Source organism: Eleutherodactylus coqui, chromosome 7, assembly GCF_035609145.1.
Source record: "Eleutherodactylus coqui strain aEleCoq1 chromosome 7, aEleCoq1.hap1, whole genome shotgun sequence".
NCBI classification, from domain to species: domain Eukaryota; kingdom Metazoa; phylum Chordata; class Amphibia; order Anura; family Eleutherodactylidae; genus Eleutherodactylus; species Eleutherodactylus coqui.
This window is the reverse complement of record NC_089843.1, coordinates 218641297-218663183: the sequence shown is the minus strand read 5'-3', so window position 1 is coordinate 218663183 and position 21887 is coordinate 218641297. Positions and strand designations below refer to the sequence as shown.

Below are 21887 nucleotides of genomic sequence, written 5' to 3'. Positions count from 1 at the left end.
GCTTCAAGAACCCCAACGGTCCTTTCTAGGGCCACATCTATCCGTGTGCAGTACTGTCCAGGCTGCTGTTAGCAGTGTTGCATTTTTTTTTTTTTTTCTCAAAACCGGCTGTGCAGACCATTGCACCCGGCATTAATACTACAGGGATAGAATTGTGTAGGCAGGGCCAGAAGACATACATTATTCATTGAATACACGCAGTGTGGCTTTTCCTTTGAAAAACAAGGGAAAAAATTCTATTTCGCCTGCCTCTGACAGTCCTCAGGGCTCTGGGTACGTGTGTGCTGCGTGCAGAACGTTAAAAAAAATCAGACGCAGCCAGCTACGTTTTACTGCAGGCTTGCGCCAATTTCTTTCCTGCATGGGAAATCCCTGATCTGCTGTAGGTAGCGAATAACTTTGCATCACTGCAGTTCTCTGACACATTTGCAGGGCCACAACACAGTTATTAAACTTATTATTCAGTGAATAGACGCAGTGGGCCTTTCCTTTTACAAAAAAGGGAAAAAAGTATATTTGGCCTGCCTCTGACAGTCCTCGGGGCTCTGGGTACGTGTGTGCTGCGTGGAGAACGTAAAAAAATCAGACGCAACCAGCTACGTTTTACAGCAGGCTTGCGCCACTTTCTTTCCTGCCTGGGAAATCAAATCACTGGTAATACACCATGCTGAGGGGTAGGGGTAGGCCTATAGGACGTGGACGAGGACGCGGAGGCCCAAGTCAGGCTGTGGGCACAGGCCGAGCCAGTGCGGTGTCCAGGGGTAGAGGCAGGGCCAGACCGAATAATCCACCAACTGTTTCCCAAAGCGCCCCCTCGCGCCATGCCACCCTGCACAGGTCAAGGTGCTCTACGGTGTGGCAGTTTTTCACAGAGACGCCTGACGACCGACAACAGTGGTGTACAACCATTGTCGCGCCAAGATCAGCTGGGGAGGCACCACCAACAGCATGCGCAGGCATATGATGGCCAAGCACCCCACAAGGTGGGACGATGCCCGTTCACCGCCTCCGGTTTGCACCACTGCCTCTCCCCCTGTGCCCCAACCTGCCACTGAGATCCAACCCCCCTCTGAGGACACAGGCAGTACCGTCTCCTGGCCTGCACCCACACCCTCACCTCCGCTGTCCTCGGCCCCATCCAGCAATGTCTCTCAGCGTAGCGTCCAGACGTCGCTAGCGCCACAGTTTGAGCGCAAGCGCAAGTACGACGCCACGCACCCGCACGCTCAAGCGTTAAACGTGCACATTGCAAAATTTATCAGCCTGGAGACGCTGCCGTATAGGCTTGTGGAAACGGAGGCTTTCAAAAGCATGATGGCGGCGGCGGCCCCGCGCTACTCGGTTCCCAGTCGCCACTACTTTTCCCGATGTGCCGTCCCAGCCCTGCACGACCACGTCTCCCGCAACATTGTACGCGCCCTCACCAACGCGGTTACTGCCAAGGTCCACTTAACAACAGACACGTGGACAAGCACAGGCGGGCAGGGCCACTATATCTCCCTGACGGCACATTGGGTGAATTTAGTGGAGGCTGGGACAGAGTCAGAGCCTGGGACCGCTCACGTCCTACCCACCCCCAGAATTGCGGGCCACAGCTCGGTGGTGGTATCTGCGGCGGTGTATGCTTCCTCCACTAAACCACCCTCCTCCTCCTCCTCCAACGCAACCTCTGTCTCGCAATCAAGATGTGTCAGCAGCACGTCGCCAGCAGTCGGTGTCGCGCGGCGTGGCAGCACAGCGGTGGGCAAGCGTCAGCAGGCCGTGCTGAAACTACTCAGCTTAGGAGATAAGAGGCACACGGCCCACGAACTGCTGCAGGGTCTGACAGAGCAGACCAACCGCTGGCTTGCGCCGCTGAGCCTCCAACCGGGCATGGTCGTGTGTGACAACGGCCGTAAGCTGGTGGCGGCTCTGCAGCTCGGCAGCCTCACGCACGTGCCATGCCTGGCCCACGTCTTTAATTTGGTGGTTCAGCGCTTTCTGAAAAGCTACCCCCACTTGTCATACCTGCTCGGAAAGGTGCGCCAGCTCTGCGCACATTTCCGCAAATCCCACACGCACGCTGCCACCCTGCGGACACTGCAACATCGGTTTAATCTTCCAGTGCACCGACTGCTGTGCGACGTGCCCACACAGTGGAACTCTACGCTCCACATGTTGGCCAGACTCTATGAGCAGCGTAGAGCTATAGTGGAATACCAACTCCAACATGGGCGGCGCAGTGGGAGTCAGCCTCCTCAATTATTTACAGAAGAGTGGCCCTGGTTGGCAGCCATCTGCCAGGTCCTTGGAAAATTTGAGGAGTCTACCCAGGTGGTGAGCGGCGATGCTGCAATCATTAGCGTCACCATTCCTCTGCTATGCATCTTGAGAAGTTCCCTGCAAAGCATAAAGGCAGACGCTTTGCGCTCGGAAACAGAGCCGGGGGAAGACAGTATGTCGCTGGATAGTCAGAGCACCCTCCTGTCTATATCTCAGCGTGTTCAGGAGGAGGAGGAGGAGCATGAGGAGGAGGGGGAAGAGACAGCTTGGCCCACTGCTGACGGTACCCATGCTGCTTGCCTGTCATCCTTTCAGCGTGTATAGCCTGAGGAGGAGGAACAGGAGGATCCTGAAAGTGATCTTCCTAGTGAAGACAGCCATGTGTTGCGTACAGGTACCCTGGCACACATGGCTGACTTCATGTTAGGATGCCTTTCGCGTGACCCTCGCGTTGCACGCATTCTGGCCACTACGGATTACTGGGTGTACACACTGCTCGACCCACGGTATAAGGAGAGCCTTGGCACTCTCATTCCCGAAGAGGAAAGGGGTTCGAGAATGATGCTATACCACAGGGCGCTGGTGGACAAACTGATGGTAAACTTCCCATCCGACAGCACTAGTGGCAGAAGGCGCAGTTCCGAGGGCCAGGTAGCAGGGGAGGCGCAGAGATCATGCAGCATGTACAGCGCAGGCAGGGGAACATTCTCCAAGGCCTTTGCCAGCTTTATGGCTCCCCAGCAAGACTGTGTCACCGCTCCCCAGTCAAGGCTGAGTCGGCGGGAGCACTGTAAAAGGATGGTGAGGGAGTATGTAGCCGATCGCACGACCGTCCTCCGTGACGCCTCTGCCCCCTACAACTACTGGGTGTTGAAGCTGGACACGTGGCCTGAACTAGCGCTGTATGCCCTGGAGGTGCTTGCTTGTCCTGCGGCTAGCGTCTTGTCGGAGAGTGTGTTTAGTGCGGCTGGGGGAATCATCACAGATAAGCGTACCCGCCTGTCAACCGACAGTGCCAACAGGCTAACACTCATCAAGATGAACAAAGCCTGGATTTCCCCAGACTTCTCTTCTCCACCAGCGGACAGCAGCGATACCTAAGCAATACGTAGGCTGCACCCGCGGATGGAAGCATCGTTCTCTCTCACCATCCAAAACGGGGACATTTCTGCTTCATCAATCTGTGTATAATATTCCTCCTCCTCCTCCTGCTCCTCCTCCTGAAACCTCACGTAATCACGCTGAACGGGCAATTTTTCTTAGGGCCACAAGGCTCACTCATATAATTTTTCTAAACAATTTTTATACGTTTCAATGCTCTTAAAAGCGTTGAAACTTTAACTTGAACCAATTTTTCGTTAAACTGGGCTGCCTCCAGGCCTAGTTACCACTTAAGCCACATTAACCAAAGCGATTAATGGGTTTCACCTGCCCTCTTGGTTGGCCATGGCCAATTTTTTGGATGTACATTAGTACTGTTGATACAGCAATTTTTGTGGCCCCTCGCCTACAGTGTAATCATAGTAATTTCTATGTTCTTCGCCTGCACTCATGGTACAGAAAGGTGTGTGGGGTTGGCCTACACTTTAGCTACATAAATGTAACTTGTGCCTTGTCTATACTGCAGCTACTGAAATGGAACGAAGACTGCGCTCCCACTATACTGCTGCTTCGGAATTGTTACTGGGGCCTGTCTTGAGTGCTACTATTACTGAAATGGAACGCATTCTGTGCTCCCCCTATAATGCTGCTAGTGATATGTTAGTGGGGCCTGTCCTAATGCTACGGCTGAAATGTTACTAATTATGGGCTCTGCCTATACCGCTGCTAATGGTATGTCTCTGGGGTGTGGAAACAGAGGCTTCCCAAAGACATGATGGCGGCGAGGCCATTTCCCACCAACGCTGTTACTGTTAAGGTGCATATAACCACGGACACGTGGAGAGGACACGTAGTGCCTCCAAAACATCCCCCGCCACGGCCCACTTAATCCTGGCCACATTCCGAAAACCAACAAAATAAAACCGCGCTACTAGGTCCGCAGTCACCACCACATTACCACTAACGCGGTTACTGTTAAGGTACATATTACCAGTCTGACTGGGGCATGCAGTGTGGGCCGAAGCCCACCTGCATTAAGCACGACATTACTACCTCAGCTGTGTTGGGCAATGCAATGGGATATTTTTATGTACCGCCGGTGGCTTCCTGGAACCCACCCATGCTGTGGGTCCACAGGGACTTGTAAATGTATCTGTTTCCACTTCTAAAGAACCCCAGTCAGACTGGGGCATGCAGTGTGGGCCGAAGCCCACCTGTATTACGCACGACATTACTACCTCAGCTGTGTTGGGCAATGCAATGGGATATTTTTATGTACCGCCGGTGGGTTCCAGGGAGCCACCCATGCTGTCGGTCCACAGGGACTTCACAATAGGGAGTTGTACCTGCCTGTGTCTATGAATTAAAAAGCCCGGTCTGACTGGGGCATGCAGACACCTTGACAGAATGAATAGGGTGTGGCACATAGGTTCCCCATTGCTATGCCCACGTGTGCAGCTCCTGATGGCAGTGGCACAGGATTATATTTCTCATTGCTTCTGTACAGCATTGTGGGCTATCGCCCGGCCCCTTTTAAAGAGGGTCGCTGCCTAGCCGTGCCAACCCTCTGCAGTGTGTGCCTGCGGTTCCTCGTCATGGCAGACGCACTTATAAATAGACATGAGGGTGGTGTGGCATGAGGGCAGCTGAAGGCTGCGCAGGGACACTTTGGTGTGCGCTGTGGACAGTGCGTCGTGCGGGGGGGGCGGTTGGGCAGCATGTAACCCAGGAGAAGTGGCAGTGGAGTGTCATGCAGGCAGTGATTGTGCTTTGTTGGAGGTAGTGTGGTGCTTAGCTGAGGTATGCATTGCTAATGAGGGCTTTTCAGATGTAAAAGTTGTTGGGAGGGGGGGGGGCACTCTTGCCGGTATTGTGGCTTAATAGTGGGACCTGGGAACTTGAGATGCAGCCCAACATGTAGCCCCTCGCCTGCCCTGTCCATTGCTGTGTCGTTCCCATCACTTTCTTGAATTGCCCAGATTTTCACACATGAAAACCTTAGCGAGCATCGGCGAAATACAAAAATGCTCGGGTCGCCCATTGACTTCAATGGGGTTCGTTACTCGAAACGAACCCTCGAGCATCGCGATAATTTCGTCCCGAGTAACGAGCACCCGAGCATTTTGGTGCTCGCTCATCTCTATTCATTATTCTACAGCTAACATGTAGAGCTCAGCTCCATAAATATTGAATCTATGAATGTACAGTGCATCATCTTGTGCCACCAGTGGATTTAGCGGGGGGGGGTGAGCTGAAAAAACATATGAAGTGAGGATGTATATACTGTATAACTGTCGCTAAAATAAACAATATTAAAAAGAGGCCATATAACACTAAAGGCATGCATAAGAAACATACGTATAAGGGCTCCTTCCCACTGACGGATTTTCCCCGTAATACGCGGCGGAAATCCGCTGCGTTGCCCACAGCTATTAGGTTCTATTGAACCTAATAGCACAATGCTTAAAATCGTAAAATCTCCCGTCCTCACCCGCGGCATGCTCTATTTGCCGCGGGCGTACGCGCAGACAGCTTCCATTGCAGTCAATGGAAGCCGTCCGTCACGCTATCTTCCGCTGCGACGCGGCGCATGCGCGTCAAAGTGTCAAGCGGGACGTAGGACGCCGGATCTGGAGGTAAGTATTGGGGTCTCTGGGGGGTGCCGTGACGGGCTCCGCCGCGGAATCCGTCACGGCCGTGTGAAGCCAACCTAAGGGTGTGCTTTTACTTTTTTTTTGCCTTTTCTTAAAGCCACCCTCTGGTTTCAGGATAAAATTCTGTCCCAGGACCAGAGCAGACAGGTATGTTACCTGCACTTGTTCTTCTCTGCCACCCCTCCATTCCAACAATTCTGGGCCCTGTTTATGGCTGTCCAAGATCTCTACAGCAATTTTGTGACTACTTTGCACACTGCATTCCTCTTTGATTGTCCAGTGCTGACCACATGAGCTGCTCTAGCCAATCAGAGAGAAGGTAGAGTGCATTTGTAGTCCAACACTACCAATGCACTATGAGGGTTAGGTAGTGTGAAGATTGTATCAGCCATATTGTATGGGACCTGCAGCCAGCAGACTAAAGGGACGGCAGAGAACCACATGTAATATGCCCCCCTACCTCTCTGGTTTTGGGACAGGAATTTGGAAGGCACATTAATGTGTCCCCATGTACCTTCACAGGGTTTCTCTGGATTGCTAAATGCAGCATACGGACAGAAATCTGGATGGGACCACCGGCTCCAATTGCTGAAATAGAGACCAATATGATCTTCATATGAGCAGGGCGCCATTCATTTCTTGCATTGGTGCTAGAGAGATTGCATAGTCGTGTCTGTAATAGTATGGCATGGTGCTTTACAATGGTGCTGTTCCAGTTAGGGTTAATTTTATACTGATACATGGTCTTTACACTCAGTGATTTGTTGCAGATGCTAATTTATTTCCGTGCTGTTTTAAATAACTTTGACTCTTTTTTTTCTACAATAGGAATGATGCTAAAACAGTCAATGTGATCACAACCGCCTGTTTTTCTAAGGTCACCAAGGTGAGTTCATAAACTTCAAGGGGTTTTCTGATTCATTTTTAATCTTCCGATATACAGCTGGCCATGATCAATAAATAGTCCTATACTCTCCCGTCGTTGGTGTCTGCAGTTCCAGTGCTGCACCTCTCTTCTCCCCACCAGCACTCTGAGTGCCGGCATGGAGACTCAGGACAAGTGAGTCTAGTCTGGTTTATTATACTTGGCCACGCACAAAAATATTTTAAATAAATTATAAATCTACCGTATAAGACGACTTTTGAACCCCGAAAAATCTGCTCTGAAGTCGGGGGTCGTCTTATACGCCGGTAATACAAAAAAAAAAAGTGTAAAAAAAAAAAATCATTACTCGCCTCCCCCGGTGTTCTGCGGCACTGCTGCAGGCTGTCGCTCCCTCCTGGTCCCCGGCAGAGCATTGCTTTCTGGACGCAGGGCTTGAAATCCCCGCCTCCAGAAAGCTAATACTGTGATTGGCTAACACACGCTGTCAGCCAATCACAGCCATTCAATGACATCATTGAATGACTGTGATTGGCTGAAGGCACGTGTGTTTTAGCCAATCACAGCCATTCAATGATGTCATTGAATGGCTGAGATTGGCTGACGGCCCTGCGTCCAGAAAGCAATGCTCTGCCGGGGACCAGGAGGGAGCGACAGCCTGCAGCAGCGCCGCAGAACGCCGGGGGAGGGGAGTACTGTTTTTTTTTTTTTTTTTTGTTTTTTTTTTTTTCCCGGAGTATAAGGTGACAGTTGGGGGGTCGCCTTATACGCCCCGTCGCCTTATACGCCGGAATATACGGTAATATGGCAAACCAATTTATAATTAATCTTTACTTTTCAACATATTTATTTTAGTTGCTAAATTTAGTTTTGATTATTTTCCTTATATATTTTTCGAGTTGCAGCCTGACTTACACCATTTAATACAATTAGCTGAGCTCTGACCTTCCTGTAAAGATATTTTTTGAAATTAGTTGGGACTGAATTTTGTAACTACTTACACTGAAAGTCGACCTTCATTAAGGACTCATGTCCACAGGCGGATCCCACTCTGCCCGTGGCATGAGGATATTACTTACCAGTCCGGATCCTCTGCTTGGCGTGCGGTCGTCCGTCTTCTCCTCCGTGGATGTAGGTGGGCGCGCCGTCATGTGGGCGGGCCAACAGTCCAGCACACCTCACGCACCTGCGCAGTGGAGATTTTTTTATTTTATCTTTTTAAATCTCTTGCTTTCCCGCGGGATCCGCGGCACACCTTTTTTTTTTTCCTGATACTTCCTATTCCATAGAGATCAATTCTCAGAAGACACAGAATTGTTATTCTCTCTGTGATAATGACAGGTAATGCCACTATTACAAAGCTAAACGCAGATGAGACAGGATCCACAATTGAAAATAGATGGTCACAGCCCACCTCCTCTGCCTCTCTGCACAAGTCACAGAGCATGGCCACAATACTCTACCATAGAAGTCAATGAACAGCGCTTATCTATAGCTTCCTATGGCTGCTGTAAAACATAATTATGAATGCTGTTAACATTACCCAACATCAGCCCAGACAAGGTGGCTGCCCTTATAGCTGCGTACAGAAAAAAAAATTTAAAAAAAAATCGATCAACAGAAAAATATTTTTCATTATTTTGGTTTTAATTAAAATATCTAGGTGATACATTTTCTTCATCAGTTTGATTTCTTCCCAGATTCTGGTTGCTGCCTTGCAATTCTTCCTAGGAAGGGATGATGAGAAGAAAGACAGTGACTCTGAGTCGGAGGTTAGTTCTGTCAGGATAAAAAGTCAAGAGTGCGCATTTAATTTGTTTCCGAATAAACTATGTTCCAATTTCGATTAAAGGATGACGGACCAACTGCAAGAGACTTAATAGTGAGATACGCCACTGGGAAAAAGAATACAAAGAGTAAGAAGAAACTGGAGAAGGCCATGAAAGTCTTAAAGGTGCGCATGTAATAGATATTGTTGGCATTGTTACATTGGCAACGCATACTATGTTTTGAAATATTGCTTATAATAGAGATATATATATATATATATATATATATATATATATATATATATATATATCTTGTATAAGGTGAACGTGACTTCTGTTCTTCTACCAGTATGAGGGTCTATATGAAACACCATTAACCTATTTGGGACCAAGCACTGTAAATTTACGGCGCTTTGTCCCAGGCTTAAAGCCCAGCCGTATGTAAAATTTACGACAGTGATTAAAGCCTCCTGCTTATGAAATCAATCAGAAGCAGGACGAGTTGTTAGCTGTTAGTCATAGGAGGAGGGGAAAAGGTGGGTTTTAACCCTTTCTGCCACCTCCTTTCTTTAGTACACATCACTCAATGGCCAATATGTACTAAAAAGTGAAAGCAGAAGTGTTTTTTTCCACTACGCGAGCCAGCAGTCAGTGACCGCCGGGTGACCTCTGGCACAGCAAAGCTACAGGGTCCTAGAAGACCCTGATCAGATCTGCCAGTGACTATTGTCTCTACAAGGGATGTTTTCCCTGTCACTGGGGCTCCTATGGATGCTTCAGCTACAGTGGAAAAATATTAAATTAAAAAAAAACATGCGAATGTCTCCCCCAGAAGTCTTATGACGTCATGGGGGACATAGATAGTAAAAAAAAAAATTACAGAATAAAACCACACTGTATACATAAGAAAGAAATGAACGCAAAGCCGACACCAACCAAAACCGTCGCTATATGCGTCCTGTAATCCATACATATTATATATCAAAACATCCAAAACAAAAACGGGGAACCCGTTCCCATACTTTATTTTCGTGTAAATATACTAATTTTTAAAAAAAACTATAAATGCTCAAAAAATCTTTTATTTTATTTTTTTTATTTTATTTTTTTTAAAATTGGGGATATAAAGCTTTAAAAAAAAAAAAGTCAGTGAAAAAGATATTTTAAAAATTGCCCTGCATGTCATGGTAAAAAAAAACAAAAAAAAAAACGCAAAAATTATTTTTGATAGCTAAAGGAAAAAAAAATTGAGTAGTAAAACTACCAGATGGCTAAAATCCCTAAAAAGCGTCTGGTCTTTAAGCTACAAAACAGCCTGGTCCTTAAGGAGTTAAACCATTTTCTATTGGAAAACCTAAGTTTGCCACAGTGTGTAACAACTACCAGGGATCTGTAAAGTAGCAAGTCAAAGTTTCAACTTGGAAAGAAAGAGGCAGGGAAATGGTTACCTTACTTTAGGATTTGTTTCAGCCTTTTATATCATTGTGTCCAAACTACACAGAAACAGAAAAAGAAGAAAAGGCCAGAGGTATTCAACTTTTCAGCGATTCACCTGGTGCATGACCCACAAGGTAATTAGGGTTAACTAACGCTACTACCAAGGTGATAGATTTAAACATATCAAGTTTTTGGTTGGATTCCTAATTATATTGTTATGAATCATGATCTTTGTGCACAAAACAACTACCGTATTTTTCACCTTATAAGACGCACCCCCGTTTTAGAGCGGGAAAATAAGGGAAAAAAATCAGTACTCACCTCCTCCGGCGTTCTGCGGCGCTGCTGCAGGCTGTCGCTCCCTCCTGGTCCCCGGCAGAGCATTGCTTTCTGGACGCAGGGCTTGAAATCCCCACCTCCAGAAAGCTAATACTGTGATTGGCTGAAGGCGCACGTGTGTTAGCCAATCACAGCCATTCAATGATGTCATTGAATGGCTGTGATTAGCTGACGGCGTGTGTTAGTGAATCACAGTATTAGCTTTCTGGAGGCGGGGATTTCAAGCCCTGCGTCCAGAAAGCAATGCTCTGCCGGGGACCAGGAGGGAGCGACAGCCTGCAGCAGCGCCGCAGAACGCCGGGGGAGGTGAGTAATGATTTTTTTTTTTTTTCACAGGAGGAGAGAAATCTTCTAACTGATCGCACATTTGTACACGCGATCGCCAATTTACCGCGTCCGCGCATTAAATTCGCGATCGCGCTAAAAATGGCGATCGGAACGAATTTTCGCCACATTCGCTTTATAAGACGCAGGAACGTTTCCCCCCTGCTTTGGAGGCGGAAAAAGTGCGTCTTATAAAGCGAAAAATACGGTAAATGCAGATTATAGTGAGGAAATTCCCTGCAGCTATACATCCTCTGCATTGATCCTATTGTAGTCTGGGTGAAGTACAAAAACCTTTTTTCTATGTTTCTCATGAGATCATGCATCCCCACCACTTCTAACAAAACGGTTTGCTAATGTATACATCTAGTAAGTGTTAAAGGAGTTGTCCCGCGAAACAAAGTTGGGGTATACACTTCTGTATGGCCATATTAATGCACTTTGTAATGTACATTGTGTATTAATTATGAGCCATACAGAAGTTATTCACTTACCTGTTCCGTTGCTGGCGTCCTCGTCTCCATGGTGCCGTCTAATTTCAGCGTCTAATCGCCCGATTAGACGCGCTTGCGCAGTCCGGTCTTCTCCGTGTTGAATGGGGCTCCTCGTAGCTCCGCCCCGTCACATGTGCCGATTCCAGCCAATCAGGAGGCTGGAATCGGCAATGGACCGCACAGAAGACCTGCGGTCCACCGAGGGTGAAGATCCCGGCGGCCATCTTTGCAAGGTAGGTAAGTCACGGGAGCGCGGGAATTCGGGTAAGTACTATCCGTTTTGTTTTTTTTTTCAACACATGCATCGGGTTTGTCTCGCACCGAACGGGGGGGCTATTGAAAAAAAAAAAACCCGTTTCGGCGCGGGACAACCCCCTTAAAGGGGTTGTCCCGCGGCAGCAAGTGGGTCTATACACTTCTGTATGGCCATATTAATGCACTTTGTAATGTACATTGTGCATTAATTATGAGCCATACAGAAGTTATCAAAAGTTTTATACTTACCTGCTCCGTTGCTAGCGTCCTCGTCTCCATGGTGCCGACTAATTTTCGGCCTCCGATGGCCAAATTAGCCGCGCTTGCGCAGTCCGGGTCTTCTGCTGTCTTCAATGGGGCCGCTCGTGCAGAATGCCGCCTCCGTGTAGCTCCGCCCCGTCACGTGCTGATTCCAGCCAATCAGGAGGCTGGAATCGGCAATGGACCGCACAGAAGCCCTGCGGTCCACAGAGACAGGATCCCGGCGGCCATCTTCAGGTGAGTATGAAGACGCCAGACCGCCGGGATTCGGGTAAGTACTACCCGGTGTGTTTTTTTAACCCCTGCATCGGGGTTGTCTCGCGCCGAACGAGGGGGGGGGGGGTTAAAAAAAACCCGTTTCGGCGCGGGACAACCCCTTTAACCCCGTAGCCTCATGTTCCATTTTTTTCCCTTGTGGTCGAAAAATCACCAGAAAACCAGTGCTTGTGAAAACCTCCGTACTAAAAGCACTTTAACAAAACGTGACCAAACAGATCGTATAGATTTATAAGAGGTAGAAGTACACTGACATCATATCCAGCTTTCTGTTCTTGCTGTCAAATGTGACACCGTTCAATATTCCTTCAGAATTTTCAGAAAAACTTTTAAAGGAGTTGGAGAATTCTAAAGAACGATTTGAAGTCAAGATGATGTTTATGGACCTCATCTCCAGGCTCGTTGGAATCCATGAAGTGAGTTGCTGCCTTGCATACAAAAAAAAAACAACAAAAAAGAACCTATTAATGTTTTCCTTACCTTTCCTTGTTTTCCTTATGATGGCTCATTAGTTTGCCTGGTTTTCTTAATGAAACTTACAGCCTTTCTAGGCTGTAATTTCGTAAACTTTATTTCGTAAAGTTGGACACACAACTATTTATACTCTTGGCACCATTACATTATAGGACTCCTGCAGTTAGTCATTATGATATAGGTAGGTTCCAGCGTGACATTCCCTTTGGACAGGATACGGGGAACCTCCTAGATCTCTTTAACCCTTTGCAATCCAATTTTGGATTCAGGGTTTCCTAGGGGGCTTTCTCTTTCTGTCATTATACAATGGTGCCACCTGCTGGCTAGAGCCAGTACTGCTGTATTGGGCATGCTGGAGAGGCCCCCGACAACAGAGCGGCCAGTAATATACTGTAAGAATACCCTGCTGGACGTCTTCCAACATTGGAAGCTTTACAGCCTTCAATCAGAACGTCTTTAGACGTCAGACAGTGGATTGGAAAGGGTTAAAGGCAGGCATTGGTTTGGTGGCTAGCAAGGCGCAAAGTGGCAATGCTCAGGGAGCCCTGTCTGTAAAATTTTTGAATTCTACACAAAAAGTTGACCAAATGCACCAAGCTTCAGTGATCAAGAACTGTAGCAACACAAACTTGGATATTTTTTCGAAAGGACCTCTGTGTGGGAAAAGTGACTTTTATGCAAATGGCTCTAGAGACTCAATCAAGTTATATACCAAGCTCAAACTTTTTAGAACTTCACACAAGTGGTGTATGGACGCTCTGTAAAAATTTTTGTAAAATTGAAGGTGGTCGAGCAGGAACGATTAGGCCACCTGATTTGGAATGAACCAAATGTAAATGGTAGGGATGAGCGAGTATACTCGCTAAGGCACTACTCGCTCGAGTTATGTGCCTTAGACGAGTATCTCCCCGCTCGTCCCTAAAGATTCGGGGGCCGCCGCAGCTGACAGGTGAGTTGCGGCGGGGAGCAGGGGAGAGCGGGCAGGAGAGAGAGAGATCTCCCCTCCGTTAATGCCCGCTCTCCCCCGCAGCTCCCCGCTCTGCGGCGGCCCCCGAGTCTTCAGGGACGAGCGGGGAGATACTCGGCTAAGGCACATTACTCGAGCGAGTAGTGCCGTAGCGAGTATACTCGCTCATCCCTAGTAAATGGTGATTTGCATCTTCCTGCAGTTCCTTCTGACAGTTATATGTAAAGCCTCATTTAGACACCACTATTATCGCTCAACATTCGCTCAAAAGACATCTTTTGAGTGATAATTGTTGCGTGCCTTTCAGTGACAGTTTTGCGCATTCCCTTTGCATAAGTGTGTAAATGAAGGTATGCAGAAGACAAGTAGGGTCGCTGTCTTCTGCATACAGCTGTTGTCTTCTCGGAGCGCTCAGCTGGTATACAGCTGAGCGCTCTGAGCGGGGTATAAAAAACACAGCTGGGGCGCTGTCGTCTTCATGCTCCTGCTGTGTTCTCCGAGTGGGATACCAGCTGAAACAATAGTATCGGTGGTATCCCGCTGAGAACTCCGCGCACAGCACTGATGAGGCTCATCGTTCTCTTTCAGCTGGCTGAAACCCAACTATGAACGACTCGTGCACAAAAACTGCACGATATCCATGCAGTTAGACCCAACGATTCTCACTTAAATGACGGCTTTGAGCGAGAATCGTTGGGTCTAAATGGGCCTTAAGAACTTGTCTTATCTGTATTCCTTATCTGCTTCGTTCCCGGAGCCAATTTATATTGTGTTGAGGAACCAGTGCAGTTTTGATGTGCCTCTGTAGAGAAGTTTCTGGATTCATAGTTCATATGAAGGATTTCATTTCAGTACTCTATTGATTGTCAACATTACTTTCTTACAGCTATTTCTTTTTAACTTCTACCCATTTATACAAAGATTTCTGCAGCCGCACCAAAGAGGTAAGCTGGCCTTACATATGCAGTAAGCATTTGTCCGACAGCTGTTTTACCCAACTCCACCATAGATAGACATGTTTAACTCCACAAGCATGGAGATTTGGTAGGAGACAGTCCGTAAGACCCTATAAACCAGTTGTCAACAACTTGTCAACCTCTTTTGGTCCATGGACATGTTGTCAAATTGAACCACTCCCAAGGGCCGCAATAAGCTTAAGGGAGGTATTGCCATCTGAGACATTTATGGCATATCAAAAATATATACCATAAATTTCTCATAGGTGTGGGTTCCACTAATTTCAACCAGTGGTGGTCTTGTTCACCCCATTTGACACCCTAGATAGGAGCTTAAATAATAACTTTGCTATTTAATCTTTTTTACTTGGGTATCAGCCATGTTTTGGTTTTGTATTGAGTATATTTTGTGTATATATACACACATACATATACACACTTACCTGTCCACCGCTGCCATGTCCCCATGGGAATAAAGAACACATCTGCCATATGCAGCAGATGTTTTCTTTATCCCCGCGGGGAATAAAGAATTCCCTGCTGCACCTGTCTCACATGACAGCTGCGGTAGAGCAGGGGTCTCCAACCCCCAGTCCTCAGGGACCACCAACAGGACATGTTTTCAGGATATCCTATGGTAAGAACACCTGTGGCAATGTCTGAGGCACCGACAATAATTACATCACCAGTGCAATGCTGAGGAAATCCTGAAAACATGACCTATTGGCGGTCCCTGAGCACTGGAGTTGGGGAACACTGCGGTAGAGGATCCAGCTGCCGCCACCCTGTAATTGTTTTTCAGGGAAGGGCTTTAAATATAAGCCCTTCCCTGAAGAGCAAGGCAAACTAATGTAAAAAAAACAAAAAAAACAAACAACCCACTCCCCTTTCTTCAGCTGCCGGGGCTCAGCCGTGTCCTCTCTGCTCTGTCCTCGGCTCTGCAATGCAGTTCTTTGAGCAGGGGGGGAAATAAAATCCCCTCCTGCTGAAAGAGCTGCTTCTGATTGGCTGAGGCGCTCAGCCAATCACAGGCAGCTCTCGCCTATCATTCATTCTATTTTTTTTTTTTACACGAAAATGGTTGTTTTTTCACAGAAGAGCTTATATTTAAAGCTCTTCCGTGAAAAACAATTAAGGGGTCCCAGCAGACCATAGCCTTCAATGGAGCTGCCGGCAGCAGCAATGGTTCCATTGAAGACAACACGTGAATCCCCTATGGTGCACGCATGTCCTATCTTTGCAGGCACACGCCTGTAAAGCACTGACATGTGAACACACCATAGGGAATGCATTGGTTCTAATAGACCCGTGTTTTTGTGCGCACGTGTTCACACACAAAAACACGCTCGTGTGAAGCCACTCTAAAGGGGTTAGAGGAGCTCTCCTTTAGGGTGTATTGCAACGTGCTCTCCTACCCTGCAATATGTATAGATTTTTTTCATTAAACAAGTACCTTCCTCGTTATCCTTACCCCAGCAAACTGCTTTTCCTCTTGCTATACAGCCACTGTCTACAAGAACGTAAATTGCATATATGATCTATATAAGCCAATTTCTCATTTTCTGTTAATTAGACGTAACCAAGATTCTCTTGTTTGCTGCTCAAGCTACTCATCACCTGGTGCCTCCCGAGGTAAGTTCTGATGGCAAGTTAGTGTTCATATTACTTAGCACTGGCACGCCTTAAAATTTGTATTTGTGTGTTTTTTGAGGTTTGTTTTGTTTTTTTTTATTGCAGCCACTGAGCAAATTTCAACTACTTTGTTATAGATTTTTTTTTTTATGCATAGTAGCTAATAGAAATGCATTAAACAAATGTGTTTACACTTTTCAGATTGTAGCGATTGGTTGATGGCACATTTACACTTGACTGCTTTAGTAATAATGAGGACACAGCATGTCCATATTATTCGTGACCAAATAGCCAAGCTGAGTGTTTTTGTTTTTCAGATTGCTCAGTCTGTGGTGATGACCATTGCTAATAACTTTGTTACTGACAGAAATTCCGGAGAGGTGATGACTGTTGGGTAAGTGATCTGTTACAGTCCTCAATCCGACAGCATCCTCACTTCGATCATCGTAAAACATTTTTAAGGACTTAGTCACACGGGCGTTTCGGCGCCCATGTTACTGCACGAAGAAGGCGGCCGCACTTCAGGACGGACGTCTCTCTGCAGCGCCGGAAGAAAGAACACCTGACTGGTAATGGAGCCAGTCACATGTTCGTTCTTCCGGCGCTGCGGAGATTCGTCCGCATCTGCAGATCGGCCGCCTTTTAGTGCAGGAACACGGGTGCCGGTGTGCCCCGTGTGGCTAAGCCCTAACTCATCACTTTGGAACAGTTTTGTATTCACACTTGCATTGTAAAAAAAAATAAATAATTCTGTAGTGGTGCTCATACACATCACGTAGATGTATACAGAATGTCTGCCTTATTTGGAGGATATTCTCCACTGGAAACAAGTGTTTCAAGGGGATGACACAGTTGTACAGGTAGGAGGATTGCATAGCCAAAATTGACCACCCCTACTTAACACTGGGAAAAAAAACTTGTTTAATTGGCTCCTCCTGAGTGAAATATGCAACTGCATATCTGCTGTTACTGTACTGTGAAAGCAAAAGGTGCATGTGGTATACAGCAGAAAAATATTCTACGGTATGTAATGAGGCATATGGAGGTATCAGGAGTCCTAAAAGTCCATTACGGCTCCTATAACTCAGAGCAGGCCTGCAATACGTCTGAGATTCCCCGCAGCCCTTCTTCTGGATGCAGAATTCTCCCTCCATTAGGCTGGATTCACACGCCGTATTTGCGTAACATATTGCGCATGAAGAATCTGCACTACGCAGTAAATGGAACCCGTTGATTTCAATCAGTTCATTCACAAGTCCGTATTCTGTGGGTGTTCCGGTCATGCGTAAAAAAAAAAAATACACGTCATCCTCTATATTCTGCGTAGTTGCACAAACAGTGCAAGAGGCTATTGAAATGAATGGGCACAGGAAACCAATGAGATTTTGTACTTTGCATGTGTAAACATTCGATGTGCATTTGAGCACTGAAAAACCCAAGCGGGCGCAATAGGCTGGTGTAAGGGCATGTCAGCCACGCTAACGCCTGGTGTGTTTGTGTGGCCAAATTGCACTTATGCCCATGTGAATCCAGCCTTAATGTGAGCAATCCTGAAAACTACATTAATGCTCTATTTTGCATTGGGTTAGTCAAAAGTGAACCTGGCTTAAAACTATAACTGTACTCTGGCTCCTACAAATAGTATTCTTTGGTTTAAGGCTAGGTTCTCACTAAGCGGATCCCGGGATGGAAATTGCAGTTTGGCCGCAGCGAAAAAAACGCTGAGAATCCGCTACTTCAAACCCCGCGGCACTTAGCCGGCGGTTTTGAAGCGGCCTGGTTGCACGCTCTTCAGCTGCGGATGGCGCTCCCATAGAGGAGAGTGTGGCCGCAGCGGAAGAAAAAAAAAAAGTGTTGCGGCCGGCGAGTCCACGCCACAGCGCTGGCTTTGCCGTAGCGAATTCGCCATCCCATGTCAACAAGATTTCTGAGAAATCTCGTCCACATGGCTGGCTAATCCTGGGATTAGCGGCCACAGGTGGATTTGCCGTGGCGAAATTCTGGACAGAATTTCCGCGGCAAATCCGCCCAGTGTGAATGCAGCCTTACTGTTAGCAACATATTGGCTGACATCTGATCGGTGGGACACAGCCAAATCATAGGACAATGTGTTCTAAGGTTAGGATCCGCCTCAGAGAAGGCTGGGTTGTGTTTGGATGTTTGTGCTTTTTCTTTTCTCTCTTGACTCATTTGCTACATTTTTGTCTAAAGAATAAACGCCATTAAAGAGTTAACGGCTCGGTGTCCTTTGGCAATGACAGAAGAACTCTTGCAGGATCTATCACAGTATAAGACCCACAAGGATAAAAGTGAGTGATATTTTAAAGATGACTTATTGGATATTGGCGATGAAGATCAAATACATTGAGCTTTTTAAATTAACATTTCAATATGGCGCAATTCTTGCCTTCTGGTCAAGGATCGCCAGACGTGATATTTGCTCTTGGAAAATGTTTTGCCACTTTGGATGTAGTTGTTCATGTTTTTTTTTTTTTTTTTACTTGCCACATAGTCTATTAAAAATAACGTGGCCTAAACCAATTAACAGTCCAGTACTCCGTTTAACCAACACGTCCGCAGCCAGGTGAGTTGTTTGGAGTGATGGCTGAATACATGCAAGTCTGGAAGAAGTCCTAGACATTAGAAAGAAAGACTGTTCTTGTGCTAAACATTTGTTAATAAAGTTAGTTCAAGAACTTTTGCATGATATGTGCACAAAAGAAAGTGTTGGTTTGGGGTTTGTTTAATTTTTTTTTTTTCTTGTGTCTCAAATAGATGTTTCTATGTCTGCCAGAGCGCTGATACAGCTGTTCCGTACCTTAAATCCTGGAATGTTGCAAAAGAAATTCCGGGTAAGTTTTACTAAGTTTTTTTTTTCTAAGCATCCAAGTTTCAGCCCTCAGTCACCTATTAAATAAGCAAGATACTTTCAACAAACTTTGAAAAATAAAAAACCTTGTAATATAACTTACTACAGAAAATGCACATTTCCTTACGGCTAAAATGCTCGCTAAGTTTTTTTTAAAAAGGTGGTTTAAAAGCTTACTGAGAGGTCAGATTACATGCTGCCCGTAGAAGTCTTTGGAGAAGAGGAGTAGACTGTCTGCAGCTCTGTGGAAAGAAGTGTCCTTTATACATAGCAGCTTATTTTGAGAAGCCTTCTGAAAGTGCTGGTAGCCATTAATTTTTGGTAGCGCAGATTTTAAAAGTTCCTTTTTGTTTCCCCCTTTTTTTCTCTATCCACATATGTTTTGTATTCACAGTGCATTATATGGTATTTGTCTGCTGATGAGTCACTTTAATGCTAATGTCTTGGATAAAGTAACTTTTTTTTTTTTTTTTTTTAAAGCACGTGTTAAATTTATAATCATTTTGCCCATTTACACAGGGTAAACCAACTGAAGCATCTACAGAGGCAAAAATCCATGCATATGGAGAATTGGTTGCAAAAGACTATATTCCAGGAGCTGAGGTATTGGAGGTTGAAAATAAAATGACAGAAGAGGCAGAGGAAGATGGTAACTTGGAGAAACAAAATTTACAAATGACACAAATTGTGAGATCTTTGCCTGCAAATATATTAACTTCTGTTCTGTTTTTAGATGGCTGGGAAAGCGCAAGTCTCAGCGATGATGATGAAGGGGAGTGGATTGATGTCCATCACTCTTCTGATGAGGAGCAACAGGAAGTTGTAAGTGCTGACATCTATATGGTTAATGTAGTTGAGGTCCTACTCCTTGGACTCCACCAGTCAGTAGCACAACTGGGCGCTGTGTCTTTTCTCTACAGTACCCGACACAAGAATGTACTGCAGCTCAATCCATCACCTCTGCAACCTCTTGCAAACCAAATGTTCAAGGGGTTGGTCACTTTTAATTTTAACCAATGCATGTTTAGGAGAACTACATGACCTTTACTAGTGCATTCATTTTGTAAGTTCTGCCTCTTTGCTATGTCATTGAAGCCCTGTTACCTTAATCAACAAACCTGGAAGGCGATTCCATTCATAATATGGTTATAGATGTAAGGGCATGTAACGATACATGTCGCTAAGTCTCCTCCACCGCACCTGCACTAGTTTCTTTTGCGCAAAGTATTAGAATCTTGGCTTTAACACAAGACTGATGTCACAGCTCTAGTTGCTATTTAGCCTAAGAAAAGGCAGGCTGAAGTGGGAGCTTTAGAATAGATCGCAACTAGAGTTGCAATTTTGATCTTGTTTTGCAGCTAAGGATCTAGCCTGAGTTACCTCCGGTTGAAGTGGACCAGCTCTCACTTCATCCAGTGCATGGGGAGAAGCAATGGGAGCATGTGCAGATAGGCTGCTGAGGTATAGATCATACTGTCTTTCCTGATATAACAGTAGATGACTCTGGGGAAAGGGAAAGTCTAACATGGACTTATCAGTACTTGGTCTCATATGCGGCAAGGTGTTTTGTTTTTTTTTAGGCTTTGGGGGAGCAATTTTTGTGTGTTTGTTTTTTTTGTCCTTCAGGAAAGTTGTGAGGATTTTATGAACAATTGCACTTTATACACACAGGTGTCTTTGTGGAATTTTGTGCCAAAATGCCAACTGGCATTTTTACAATGTATCTAATTTTAAAAAATATATGCATTTGTGGTTTGTATGTTTTTTATTATTTTTTTTTTTTTTTAAGTTTGTAATTTAGGTTTTATTTGTACATATCAAAAAGTGTGTAAATTGTCCTGGCTACTAGAGATGCCAAATGTCCAAAAAGTCCTGGCAGTGACAGGATTAACTCCTTGACGATGTTCGTTAAGGCGTTTTAATCTACAGTGCTGTCAAAAAACTGATGTATAGTAGTGTATTAGAAGAATGAAAAAAGATGCAGATATTCAAGTTCCCCAATAAGACAAAAATAAAAAAAATTTAAGTATAATTCAAAAAAAAAAAGGCAAAACCTCGCTTTCGTAATGACACAGAGAAAAAAGTTAGTACATTAGTTAGCCTGCACAGTGCACGGCATGAAAAAAAATACAAAAAACATGGGGAAAATAGCTAATTTTATTCAATTTATTTTTAAAGTGTGAAAAAGTTGCAAAAAGAGAGCTATATAAACTTGGTATTTGTGTAATTGTACTGGCCTGTAGAATTAATGTAACCTATTTATACTGCACGGTGAAGGTCTTTAAAAGTAAACATGCCAGCATTGTGTTAGTCCTGCCTCTAGAAACAAATGGAATAAATAGCAATCAAAATGTTATATGTTCCCAAAAAGTGAATAAATGAAGACTAGAATTCATCCCGCAAAAAACAAGTCCTCATAGAACTCAGTCGATGGAAAATTAAAAACGCTATGGCTTTTGGAATGCGGCAACAAAGGCAAAAAAAAGTTTTGTGTACACAAATAGCAAAACAGAAGAAAAATTTGGTGTCGCCAGAATGGTGCTGACCCAGAGAATGTTGTCACATTATTTATTTTGCACACTGAACGCCGTAAAAATGAAATTCAAAAAACAAATTGTAGAATTCCCCCCCCCCCCCCCCCCCCCAATTCCCCTAAAAAAAATTTTTTTTTTTAAAGTTGGTACAATACATTATATCTACCCAAAAATGATGCTATTAGAAAAAATAACCGGTCCTTCAAAAAACAAGCCCTAATACGGCTATGTAGACGGAAAAATTAAAAGTTATGGCTCCTGGAATGCGACGATGAAGTAAACTGAAAAATAAGTTGGTCATTAACCCATTAGTGACGAAGCCTGCTTGCGCCTTAGTGATGGAGACAAATTTTGGAAATCTGATGTGTCACTCTGACATAGAATAACTCTGTAAAGCTTT

General features: G+C 45.5%; 1 protein-coding gene across 1 annotated transcript in view; it reads left to right on the top strand.

The window, feature by feature from the left end:
- The window catches only part of SDAD1 (SDA1 domain containing 1), a 43989-nt gene that overhangs the window by 15425 nt on the left and 6677 nt on the right, over positions 1-21887 (top strand). The window contains exons 7-18 of the mRNA XM_066574403.1: positions 6846-6903; positions 8601-8672; positions 8753-8854; positions 10171-10240; positions 12368-12471; positions 14383-14440; positions 16026-16084; positions 16402-16478; positions 18296-18393; positions 18860-18936; positions 19473-19602; positions 19687-19775. Of these exons, the coding sequence (XP_066430500.1) occupies positions 6846-6903; positions 8601-8672; positions 8753-8854; positions 10171-10240; positions 12368-12471; positions 14383-14440; positions 16026-16084; positions 16402-16478; positions 18296-18393; positions 18860-18936; positions 19473-19602; positions 19687-19775 (994 nt within the window). The remainder of the gene's footprint in view (positions 1-6845; positions 6904-8600; positions 8673-8752; positions 8855-10170; positions 10241-12367; positions 12472-14382; positions 14441-16025; positions 16085-16401; positions 16479-18295; positions 18394-18859; positions 18937-19472; positions 19603-19686; positions 19776-21887) is intronic.